Source organism: Pocillopora damicornis, chromosome 7, assembly GCF_964200805.1.
Source record: "Pocillopora damicornis chromosome 7, jaPocDami1.2, whole genome shotgun sequence".
NCBI lineage: Eukaryota > Metazoa > Cnidaria > Anthozoa > Scleractinia > Pocilloporidae > Pocillopora > Pocillopora damicornis.
Genome location: NC_142676.1, coordinates 20,747,631 through 20,760,968, shown reverse-complemented (window position 1 = coordinate 20,760,968; position 13,338 = coordinate 20,747,631). Strand labels below are relative to the sequence as shown.

The following is a 13,338-nucleotide window of genomic DNA, read 5'->3' as shown; positions in this document are numbered from 1 at the left end:
AATTTGCCGGAAGCCATCCAAAAAGAATAAAAATCTCGCTAATGTGGTCCATTAATTCTTAAAACAAAAAATTTTCTCATCAGACATTATTAACCAGAAAAATACTGTTGGTGAAATAATAGCGTACTAATAACTATGATGACTGTATCTCATTTTTCTAAGTGTTTACCATATCTCTCCAGAAATATTTATTTAAATCACAATTATCAACGCAAAAATGGCCTAAGTCAAATACTCAAGAAAAACTATCAGATGACGTTTAACCTCAGCTGTGATCAATTTTAAACACATTTAGACGAAATATAACTTTTTTTTTGTTCGCACATGAAAAAAGCATAACCAAGTAAATTTAAAAGCATGCATGTCTAACATAACAAGAGCGTCTGTTTCTTGAGGGTTGTGCAGAAAGATTGTGAGGACAGATAAACTTGCTTAGCATAAGGAAATGAAACAAAGTACTTGTGACTACCAGAGTTTCCTCTCTTGTTCAGAATAAATTGAACAAATAAAAAATTGCATCAGCCTTGACGTTCATCATGTTCAGTGGCACAATTTTTCCTCGTCCGAACACTGCAGTTTTCGCTCTCCTTTCGCTAGCCCATTTGTCTGTTTCTGATTACTTCAGGATTTATTACGTGTGCTGGATCGTGTGTATCAATCACCTCGGGTTCCCTTTGACGCCCAGCGTTGTAAATTTCGAACAAGACATGGAGGATCATCAGCAGTAAAATGGTACAGTATAAGCGTAAAAGGTCCTGAAGTGTAAGTAGCATGGTTGTTGAAAGAATTTGCTCTAACCGTAATGGGTTGACGTAAGCTTTAGGATGAGTATGCGATAACAGGTGCTTAGAGAAACGTCTAGCACGTCAACAAATTTTAGTCAGTAATAAAAAGTTTGCTTAAGTGAAAAAAAAAAAAAACAAATACATGGCCAATCAGTGACTCCAACGTCATAACCGCAGAAAGAATCTTTACCAAATATAGAGATACCGAGTAAAAATTTTCAGATCCATCTGCAAGTTTTGTTATTTTATAAGCGAACCTCGTTCGAATTTGTCAAAAGTCAGTTTCCTTCCTCTTCAATTTTTTTACGCTTGACCCCCATTGTGACCCATTCGACGTTCTACGAAGCGAAGAATCACAATGAAGGAAACATCTCGATAAAAGCAAAATGTTTACAGCCCTTTTTGCCTGACACCAATATTGGTTCTTGGAGAGATGATTTGTCTGGTGTCCCGGACAAAATATAAACATTTTAAATTGAACTTGAGGGCAACCGCATTGTTAAATAAGAGGTTAAGCTGTGATAATGTTTGTGCTTGTTGAACAAGAGGTTAATATCAAGCTGTGATAATGTTTGTGCTCGATCGTAATCTACACTCGTTCCCAAAGCACTTGAGTTGCAAGGAAATTAGTAGGAATCATTATCATTTGTGTTATTTCAATTGGAGATTTTGTAACAAAATTTCCGCTTTCTCAACAATATCGAAGCTAGAGCCATATGGAAAATAAAAAGCACACGGGAAACACTTTTCTTCTCTCCATATCTAAAAGGGAAAATAAATAGGAAATGGTCTCAGATCTTGTTTACGCTCTCATTTCCTATGCACCCAACAGAGAGGTATGCAGATTTGTGTAAATTTATGAGGTTAACCACCTTTTTTTAAAATAATATTGATAATAATATTGATTAAATTAAGATAACATTGTTTAAAAAACCCTCAAGAGTTCTTGATACGCGTACTTGAGCATGGGATAGTCTTGCTTCTATTTTGTAAAGCATAAACATTGAAATTACACTGTTTCAGTCTTTCTTCTTTCATATTTCTTTTATCTAGTGTCCATCCGGTATAATGCAAAGTGAAATAACTTTTATACTTGAAGATTCAGAATGAAACAAATGTACCGATGTCTCTCAGGAAAAAAGTCCGTGGCATTCCAACAAGGTGGACTGATCCACGAAATGTCGAATTATCTTCCTTCGGTTTGAATGAAACAAAATTTTAGTCAACTTATAGCCTGTGGGACTTTTTTGTCGATAAGTAATCAACAGTTTCGACAAATTTAGTCACAACGCAAATTAGAAGGCTGGTAACTCATCATAATGAATAAACGTCTGAAAAGTCAAACATTTTTTCTACGAAGACATTTTTGAAATCGTATTAAAGCCAATATTCGGAATGTCTCTGCATGAATAGAAAATATTTTGATTTTGCTGACCTGTCACATAAAATTTCTTTAACAGCCAAGGTTATAATTTGAGAATTCTCCAGTTTTTTTTTTCCCAAAATATTTTGAAAGTTCGAAGAGTCGTTAATTTACCGTGAGGTGGAAAAACTTTTTTATATATATATCTTTTGTATTCAATAAATTCAACCGTTTAGTTTTGGAAAATAAAACTTGGCATAAGCAGGGACAATCAATTGACTGCATGAATGCACTTCGTAAACGGCATGCAGATAATACGCACAGACATTTAAGAATCGTAACGTTAAGGTTTTGTTGCTCCCATGTGCTATCGTGGCATATTTTGCCCGTTCTGTTGCTCCTATATGGCAACATGGCGTTATAGCGGAACACTAGATTCCCAATTTTTTTAAAATAGGTTTCCCTTCCTAAATCTACTTTGATTCGTCGGTTGAACTCATTCTTCACATCCTCGCACATAAGAAATAAAACAACACTGAGAGCCAAATCAACTACATGATAATGAAATGCTCGCGAAATTTTTTAGCGCCAACTTTCACACAAAGATAAGGGAAAACCCATTTGGTACGAACTCCTCTATGTAAACATATTTTGGTATTTGAATTTAATCTTGTCCTATTTTTAGAGAAACAGGAAACCCGCAGAAAACGAGACAATAGACTTCTTAAAAGGAATCTTTGGCGGCGAATAAGTTACAATAGAAGTAAGTGCCCCTGAAAATGTGTGGGTGTTTGTTACCATTTCGCTCTTTAGCACGAATTCCCGTGGCGTTGCTTGAATCTTTGATCACTCTGCACGTGTTCCCTGTTGCAGATGCTTTATTCCCTAATTATTCATCAGTTTTTTCTTTTTCATGACATCTGCAATTTACTTTTCAGAAGGGAAATTATTATACTGATCAGTCTGAAAAGACACACAGCACACGAGGCTGTGAACACTAAACACAACTAATCAGCGAACGTTCGTCAGAAAACTCCAAAGTTTAATCGAGAACAAGAGGGCATGACCATGATTTCTGGTCGACAGTCGACCCTTCTCATGCAAATGAAAACTTGTTTGTAGTAATAGATGAACAGAAATCATAAAGAGCAAGGGATAAGTCCGTTTACACCTCAAGGTAAAAAACTGACTCTTGCAACCGAGAAAATGTTCCTAGTCTAAAGAACAAGTTGAAGCCATCTAAAAAGAATCAAATTCTCGCTAGCGAGGTCCATTGATTCTTAAAAAAAATAGTTCCTATCAGGCATTATCAGCTAGAAAACTGTTTCTGAGATGATAGCGTGCTAAAAACTATAATAACTATCTCTTATTTTCTAAGGGTTGACCTTTTCTCTCCAGCAATATTTGTCTAAAATTATAATAATCAGTGCAAAAATGGCCAAAGTCAAATATTAATGAACAACCATCAGATGCCGTTTACCCTCGGCTCTAATCAATGTTTTAACATATTTCCCTGTGGCGCCATGCAAAACGAAATACAACTTCTTCTTTTTTTTGTCTGCACAGGAAAAAAACAACCAAACAAGTTTAAAAGTATGCATGTCTAACATGACAAGGGAGTCTGTTACTTGAGGATTGTGCATTAATATTATGAGGACGGATAAACTTGCTCAACAGAAGGAAATGAAACAAGGTTGTTGTGACTATCCGAGTTTCCTCTCATGTTCAGAATAAATTGAACAAATAAAAAAATTGTATCAGCCTTGACGTTCATCATGTTCAGTGGCACAGTTTTTCCTGATCTGAACACTGCGGTTTTCGCTCTCTCGTCACCAGCCCCTCTGCCTTTTTCTGATTACTTTAGGTCTTCTTACAAGTGCTGGATCGTGTTGATCAATCGCCTCGGGTTCCCTTTAACACAGAGCTTTGCAGATTTTAATCAAGTCATAGAGGATCAGCAGCAGTAAAATGGCACAGAATAAGCCTAAAAAGTCCTGAAGTGTAAGTAACATGGTTGTTTAAAGAATTATCTCTAACCAGAATAGGTTAGCGTAGCTTCAGAGGAGCAATATCCATACATCATCCATCAAAAAAGTAACAAGAATACTTAAACTGACCACATAGAGGTTGTTATCTTGATTTAATGCCAAATTCTCCTAACTAATTTACCAGGAAATGTGTAGCAGCTAGAGGGGAGAAAAAACAATCAGATCTTGGGAGTTAAAGGGATTATAGCCGATTCCGCTGAAGAAGGTTGGGAAGCAGTAATTAACGAGTAAGAGCGCAGAGACCTCGCCGACGACAGCGATCGGACGGCGAACGCATAAGACAGGCCGAGGCAAGAGCGTATCAGAAGCGCCGTCGCGCCCAATCGCAGAGAAAAACAACTTCCTAGAGGTCGCTCTATTCAACGCTTTCGTCCGTTCCGTTTAACAGCCCTACGGTTGTCCATTATCCTGGCCCTTTTTTCTCCAAACTCCAGCACTTTCTGCCTCTCAGAATACTTCCTCTACTACCTGGCCCAGAAGCTTACCCGCCCTCTGAGGATCTTGCTTTTCCTAAGGAAGGTTTAGCCATTTTCGAAGCCACTATCCTTTGCGCGCGTTCAGCTCTCAGCTAATCAGCTCAGCAAGCGAATTTAATGTTTGCGGGAAGCTCCACGCTTTTATTGGACCGAAATAATTCTCTAATTCCTTCACATGAAAGCATAGATTTAGATCATGATCTCATTAATATGAGCAGGGGCTAAGCTCTCATATAATTGTAGCGGGTAGACTTAAGACCCACATTTAATTTTGGAAATATAGTGGTGCCAGTCCGCATACTTTAGATATGATTGATTCAGGTTATCGTATCCCTCTTTATTTCATGCTCTCCGTTAGCTTCTCTGATAACAATAAGTCTGCCTTAGCCAATGCAGGCTTTGTTGAAGAAGCAATATCTAAATTGATACTCACTAATCACAGTGGCATGGCCGTCAGGTAATATAGGCAAATAGCACAAGCAAGCGAAGCATTACAATGAATATTAGTGTTTGATAACCGTTCTCGCAAAAACCATCCCCCATTTTAACATTACTTGAAACATGCACCCTGGCATACAATGAGTGAAGATGCTGGCCTCTATCAAGCGTGAACTGTTAGAGCTACAAGAGATTATAAAATGATAGCAATACTTTAATAAAGTGCGTATCACTCTGAAAAAAGAAAATTGCCAAAAAGCGATCGACTTAAATCAACTGTCGTTTATGCAGGACACTGTTTCTTCCAAGACGAACGTGCAGGAGTGAACCGATTATGTTCTGTATCGGTTTTTTAAGGTCAAGTAAAATTTGCAAGAGCGTATTACACACGTCAGTAACTATATAGACCCTCTTCACTCACCGAATACCAGAGTGGATAAAATAGCATTGTTCGTGCACAGTCAGAAACAAATTCACAGAACCAAAACAGAATGAAGAGACGGAAGTCCATGTGTCGTTCATTGAACTAAGTGCGTCAGTCATTGATTTGAAATAAGATAATCCCCGGGACAACTCTAACCTGTGATGCAACCGTACAATGATGGACTGATCTATTCGTCACAATGTTAGAATGTATGGGTGGGGCAGTCCCCGCTAACAATGAAATACTGATCATCAATTTCTAGACGCTACTGCTGTGCGAATATTCTGCTGATGAAGCAAATGAAGCGCGAAGACTTACTGTTAGCTGACTTTCGCGCACAAGTGAACTCGTGGATTTAATGCTACAAAAATGTCGGCGGTTCATGCGCTAGCATTTCTCGAACCACAATATGTATTGAGATCAACCAGAGGCTGTTCAGAGTTCTTAGCTAATCTTTTGATCGCCAAATCTGCGACAACAAATTAAAATGAAACATTGCAAAACGGCGCCCATTCGATTGTGCTGCGCTTCTACCAACCTTGTATGCTTACACTTTCGTCGGTCTGCACGACCGAAATAGAATTCTACTTAACAGACGAGCCAAAGCAAGTTATTAAATGTTTATTGTTAAAAAGCACGATATCTTCTGTATTTTGAGTTACGTACTTACTCTGATAAAACATAATTAACTACTGCACTTAATTCAAGACTAAAGGCGGTGACTGAGTCAAAATGTGATGTTAGATAATACGGTGTTTCTCTATTAGATTAGTTGATCTAGGTAAAAAAAAAAGTGTTTCTAAACGCACATCATTGTTCCATTTTATTGTCGTTTCTGGGCGGCTGAGTACATTGTGATGACTTTGACAGCTAAATAATAAATAATAGGTCATTAGTCTTCAGTGGAGTGGAGTGGAAAACAGGATTGGAAAGCTTTGGTACGGCTTACTAGTTACGCTTCGTTTAAGGGCGGCTGAGTACATTGTGATGACTTTGACAGCTAAATAATAAATAATAGGTCATTAGTCTTCAGTGGAGTGGAGTGGAAAACAGGATTGGAAAGCTTTGGTACGGCTTACTAGTTACGCTTCGTTTAAGGGCGGCTGAGTACATTGTGATGACTTTGACAGCTAAATAATAAATAATAGGTCATTAGTCTTCAGTGGAGTGGAGTGGAAAACAGGATTGGAAAGCTTTGGTACGGCTTACTAGTTACGCTTCGTTTAAGGGCGGCTGAGTACATTGTGATGACTTTGACAGCTAAATAATAAATAATAATAGGTCATTAGTCTTCAGTGGAGTGGAGTGAAAAACAGGATTGGAAGCTTTGGTACGGCTTACTAGTTACGCTTCAGCTGGCCCGTTCTTGAAACATTTTTCACGTCATGCTTACAATTCAAGGTTTTTTCGTTCTATTCGCTATAATTCTTCAGTTGATGATCCTGTATTTCTTGACGGAAATGAGCAGACAGCGGAGGGTTACGGCAGAAGTTCGAGAGCAGCGTGCGGTTAGAAGGCGGCAATTGAATAGAAACGGAGAGAGAAGGAGAGGAGGGGAGAGCGCAAACTACAGCGTCCCAACAAACAGAAATCGGCATCCCACAGAAAATGATGAACGCCAGGGCTAAGTAACCAGGGTAAGCTATTTAAGCACCTTTTTCTGAATCAGTTAGATAAGCTTTCTTGAATGGAATTTGATTAAAAGATCTACCCAATATGTTCACCTTGTTTCCGGCCGCCACCCCTGCTCTGCGAAGTCTTGACGAAACGTTGGTAATTTATTAAGGTTTTTAGACCGCTTTTGTTAGTTGAGCTAGTTACTTTTCTCTTTTCGCTATGGAGGAAAGCTTTTCTTGGTACCTTTTTCGTTAGCTTTCCTGTTCATTTTTCCCGTGTAGGTCCTTGGAGCGGAGTATATTGAAGCCGGAAAGCACGTTTTGAGAAGAGATGATATTTTAATTCACACTTGTGATGATCGAGGCTAGTCTTTTTATATATACTTGAAAATGTTGTAATTGAAAATGTAAAGAGATAGGTAGCAAAACAATTCAATTATAAACAAAGAACAAAGTGTGATAGGTCTGATAGTATTTTTATGCTTGTATGGTTCTGAGGAGCGTTATCTTAGAAGTAAAATAAAGCGGCTAGTGGTTTTGTGGTGTCTCAGTTTGTCTGAAATTGTTACAGGTCGAATGAAGCTTAAAAGTTATGTCAATTTATGAATGTTTTCATATGTCGTGCAAAGATTAGCTGAGACTTGTTTGTTTCGGTCGCCCTATAAACGCCCGAGTACAATAGATTGGTCATAGGAACAGTAATCCATTGGTCATAGGAACGGTAATCCTATTTGGATAAATATCAGTATCTGGGCAACTGCCCACCTACTCCGATTTTCCGATCAAGTTTTGCCCGTTCCGTTGCTCTTATAAAATTATATTGTCCTTACTTCTACGCTCAATGGAAAAAGCAAATACATGATAATGAAATGCTCGCGAGGTTTTGAGCATCACATGTCACGCAAAGGTTGAAATATTCACTTTCAGTATAAATTTTTATTAAAACTATAACGCTGATAAGGAAAAATTGCTAGAAATGTTGTTTTCAGCTTTTTCAAACCCTTTGTTCTCCTTTGTTAATGCACCCCCTTCTGTTTTGTATCGAGGCGATAAAATTTCAATGAAATATGAATGTTTCCATGAAAACTTAATTGCTTAAAAGGTGTTGCATAAAGATGCTATTTGTCTTGCAATGAGGGTAGACACTGCAATTTGAATTGACATTTCCACTGTGTTGAAAAAGTGACCAAAGCTAATCAGAATACAAATGGTTACCGTAATTTCCGGCCGTTTACCCGCACGGCCGATTACCTTCACCAGTTTAATCCACCAGAGCACAGGCGGCCCAAGCTCCAGCTGTGAGATGATCATCTATTCTTGCGCAATAACAGTCATGGCGGAATTATAAGAGTTTCTATGGGCATATTTACGACCGCCCTCAGGAATAAAAAAATACCTCACCTTACTTCCACAGTGTATCATTTGTTATCTGACCGCTTACTTTGATGAAAAGAGCCCATTTTAGCGAGTTGTTCATTTCGAGGTTTTCAACGTACATAAGAAAAGGGCTTTTCTTATGAACGTTGAAAACGTCGAAATAAACAACTCGCTAAAATGCGTCCTTTTCATCAAAGTAAGGGGTCAGATAACAAGCGTTACGCTGTAGAAGTAAGGTGAGGTATTTTTTTTTGAGAATTTGACGTATTATTTTATTCCTTAGGGCGGCCGTAAATATTCCCATACAAACTCTTATAATTCCGCCATAACTGTTATTGCGCAAGAATAGATGATCATCTCACAGCTGGAGCTTGGGCCGCCTGTGCTCTGGTGGATTAAACTCGCACGTTATGTTATTCAACTTTTTGGTGGCGAAAACGTGACATTTATTCAGACGCGTGCACAATTCTGTGTCAATGTTAGAATATACTTTATTGATAAAATTATACAGTAAAAACACTAGCGACCCATACCCAAATCTCAACGTTTCATACTTGACAGAATGCGAGTTCGTGGCCACATTTTGGGCGAGCGATCGTTCGGCGCCATGTTGATTTCTTGGAAGAAAGTTGGGGCGAGTGTTAAAACTTGAATTATAAAGTAAATTCAGTTCAAAATCCATTCAAATCTTCATCCTCAGCGTCACTATTAAGTCCATTAATTGTGCATCGAGTACAGGATCCAGAATTGCGGCAGATGTTACTTGTTTCGTCGTCACTGATGTCGGATGTCTGAGATGCATCATCGTCGGTGCCACGTGTAATTCCTGCTTTTCCAAAACCGTTTTTGATGGACGAAACTCTTACTGCTTTCCAAGCTTGCACAACCCCGTCGCAGACTTCGGCATGGGTGGCCTTCCTCATTGTTCCTGTTTCAGTTAAGGTATGGATTCCCTCGGACATCCACTTCTCTCACTCCTCACAAACATGGTTTTTGAAGGAACTGTTCACAGAAATGTCTGACGGTTGTAACTTTTTTGTAAGGCTTCTAGGAATCACTGCGGTGGTTGTTTTGTGATCAGTTCTATAAGTGTTTCGAATGCCTTCATCGATGTGTGTGCTGAAAGTTTCGAAGATAAGTAGCGAAGTTCTATCGAAGAAGGACATTGGTCTGGCACGCCAAACTTTCTCAGACAGACAGCCATTCCGTCTCCAAGAACTCAATGTGAAGACAAGAAAACCGCTTAAAATGGCAAAATGCAAGTGAACGAGGTATTTATTTATTTCATTGATTAGTTTTTATTTTAAATCGGATTGATTGACAAGCTGACAGGAATTCTTTTGATCAGTCATTCAGTGTAGAGAAGCAAAACCAAAACAATCCTAGAGTACTTTCCACTGAGTTTTCCAAACCAATCACAGAGTAGAGGAACTCAAAACCAATTGTAAACAATCTTTGGTTGATCTTAGAACTATTCTTTGAAAATTGCTTTGCTCAGATATTACATCCAAACTTTAACCTGCCCATCCCACCCACAGGTTGCCACCCAGCTGTAGGGTGGGGTGGTAGGCAACATCTGTGCATGGAGCAGAGTGAGCCTCTATTGTCCTCATCACACGAGCTGTGCTGTGATCATAGAAAAAAATTTTCCCATCTGCTGACCCAGAACAAATTATTTTCCATCAGGACTGAAATCACATCTACTATGATAACCACAAACCTAAAAGTAACAAATTAAAGATTAATAAGAAAGAAGTGTTCAGTTTTATCAAAAATTTTACTTGTAGAGTCCTTTACATTCCCTTAAGGGATGGATCTGACTTTGAAATCTGTTTCTACGTCACACTTTCCACATCACAAGCTTTCCAAAATGAAAGTAAATATCACTCTGTTTGCTTCATGAGTTGTGAATGAAAGTGATTTTATTGAGGCAGTGAGCTAAAGATGGGGTGGGAACCAGGCCTGGCATGTGATTGGGGATTCCTAACAAGGAATTAATGTGGGGGGTGGCGGAAAGTTTGTTTGAAATGGGCCTTTCCCATGTGGACTTGCAAACCAAAGGATTTTCACTGGAACATATTTTTTTCTCAGATGGACCAATCTCCAAGGGTAGGGAATTTTTCAAGATTGCATGCCATAATAATGTAATTGATATTGTAACACATTAAAGTTTATTACCTTATGGTCTTCATATCTTTCGAACTTATTCAGCTTGTATGGTTTTCTTGTTGAGAACAAAGCAACATAGTCACCATTTGACTGTGCCACAAAGTGTGAATCATAAGGGTGAACCTTCAAGCAAGTGCATGTAAAGGCTTCCTGAAAATACCAAAATTAATATACTTTTATCACTCATGAGTAAAATACAAGTGATTAGCATCTAATTTCTCCTTACAACATCACATCTGAATGACACCTAAAGGTCACAAGAATAAAGGAAATGATCACCAACTAAAGAGCCTCTTGATTTTTAAACAAATTCTCCTTATCAGCACCTTGAGAAATGTATAAAGAACAGTATGGAGAATGTACATACTGATGTTAGGGTGTAAAGGGTTTGAGGTACTTTGCTTAAAGTGCAGTCTAATAATTACCTGATAAATTTGATTTGATAAAACTGCTGTTGATCTAAAATCCCACACCATAATCCCTTTATCTGTTGAATTCTGTCTGACAACATCAGCAGCAGAAACAAATTCTTCTGCTTATGGTAGAAATGTGATATCCTGTACTTGACCAAATAGAGCTGAGTATGTTGTTGCAATCTACCAAAAAAAAGACATTCCCAATGAAAATTCTATCCAATTATTATCCTATTGTGGTTAAATGACAAAAACATTATTAGTTAGTTTGTGTGCCTGTCATTTTTTTGTGGCCTGGTTATTTTTATTTGTGTCAAGTGCTCAAGTGCTCAAGTGCTGTGAATTAGCTATACTGTAGTTTACAATCTGTTTCATCCACGTCCAAGAAATATATACAAAACAATGTTCACATTGTTTCAGCTTTTTTGTTTTTGCTCAAAATGCACGAAGAACAAGTGCAGGGGCAGGGGAGGGGGGGGGGGGAGAAACTCCAGCTCTCCATGCAAATATTTGGTGGAGGGCTCAGCCCCCAATGTTTCAGGCTCCACAAAATTGTTAGCACAACATAAAATTAGTTTGGCAAAATATTTAGTATTGTAATCTTTTCAAATTGTTTCATCAGGATTATTATATGATTGCGCAAAATTATATATGGTGCTAGGCCATTTTACCTTTGAACAGCACCAACCTGTGTTTCAAGAAGCAGAAATTATGAGTTTTTAGGATAATTTAAGGAACAGTTTGTACCTGGCTTAACCCTTAAGAGAGTGTCTCTGTAAGAGCGGTCCGGTCGATTTTGCTTGAGACACGGATTTCGCTCGTTTCTCGTGTGTTGTAAGACATTCATGTACCTATACTAAAACCACAATCAGTTTGATCGGATCTCTTTATTTTTCAGAGTTTTACGGAAATTAAATTTCACTCGAGCGAAGGCTTGTCGTGACACTTTTCAAGACTTTAATTTCATACAACTTTGGAGGACAATTTACAAAAAACTACGGAACTCAGCAAAAAACATATACCACAGCCATGTATATTAACTCTATCTTATCTATCGAGGCGACTTTCGTAAACATCACGTGTCAATCAAGGAAACAGGAAGACTTGAATGACACCTTATCGGTTCGCCTAAATCAAACACGCCAAAACCGATCAAATTCAAGGTAAATTTTTGAAAAAGTGAGGCGTTCTTAACTGATCCAACTAACATAGCTAGGAAGTAGGTGCCATAGAAAAGATAACTACAGAAAAAAACTTTGCGGCCCGACCTTTACGAGAACTTTATAACTCCGTGAACTTACCTAATTTTCGGCAATCTCCAAGTTTGGCCGCCATTTTGAGGGACTTGTCAACATGAAGCGTAACCGATATGAATCAAGCAGGTAAATCTAAAACCGTCCGAAATATATAAGAAAGCAATTCAAATGAACTTTACTTTCAATTCAAGCGGCAAAATTTGAAATTGTTCGTTAAACTTACAATCCTCATGCGACCATTTCTTTCAAAAATTCAAACACTACAACTAGTGTTCGAATTCCCCTCGCCGATTCCACCGCAAGAAATAACCTGTGCCACCCAAGCTTCGACTCGAACATGAAGTACGAATCAAGTAAAATAACTGCTTCATCTTCGCGGCCATATCACGCTGGTATTTTGATTTTCCGATCGACAAGAACGGTGATCAGGAATCGATCGGTTTGTTTACCTGTTAAACGTGACCGCTGACCAGCCGCTAAGTGAAAACAGCATAGCGCGGGGTGGGGTGGTTGGCGGGCTTATCGTCATAAGATATTCGAATGCATGCTCAAAAAGCTCTAGGACTATCAGTCTAAACAGTGAAGGCATGCTTTGTGGTACAGACAACTTTTATTTTATTCTCATAACTTTCTCCTTAAATACATTTCGTTTCAAATAGGACTAGCATCAGTTCATAGATTTAAAAACAAATCTTTACCACGTAAATAAATGTGTTTAGATAATCGAGATAACCACTGAACCCCTTGTATCGCACCGGAAATAACGTGTCTTGTCTTTGCCCAACTCTGAGAGCGTGGAGCGGCGAAGACGCGAGATACAAGTCTCGCGCCTCGCGGATTCACCATGCTCACAGGATACGCGTGACCTCACTATCTTTAAGAAAAATAAGAGATTACTCGAAGTCTGTATTCCGTTCAACCATTTCATAAGAGTGACGTGAGTCTTTCAATTGAGTGAGAAAGTCACAAACCC

General features: G+C 38.4%; 1 protein-coding gene and 1 long non-coding RNA gene across 3 annotated transcripts in view; both read right to left on the bottom strand.

The window, feature by feature from the left end:
• Nucleotides 1–8,993: 8,993 nt before the first annotated feature.
• Nucleotides 8,994–10,847, bottom strand: LOC149043076 (uncharacterized). Its single transcript, XR_016188124.1, has 2 exons — nt 10,706–10,847; nt 8,994–10,247 (listed from the first exon to the last, which is right to left on the bottom strand). It is a non-coding gene; the product is annotated as an uncharacterized LOC149043076 (long non-coding RNA).
• Nucleotides 10,848–11,014: 167 nt separating this feature from the next.
• Nucleotides 11,015–13,338, bottom strand: part of LOC149043075 (WD repeat-containing protein 25-like) — a 6,907-nt gene continuing 4,583 nt past the window's right edge. For both annotated transcript variants that reach the window (XM_089211185.1, XM_089211186.1), the window contains exon 3: nt 11,015–11,292. In XM_089211185.1, the coding sequence (XP_089067311.1) occupies nt 11,207–11,292 (86 nt within the window). In that variant the 3' untranslated portion in view covers nt 11,015–11,206. The remainder of the gene's footprint in view (nt 11,293–13,338) is intronic.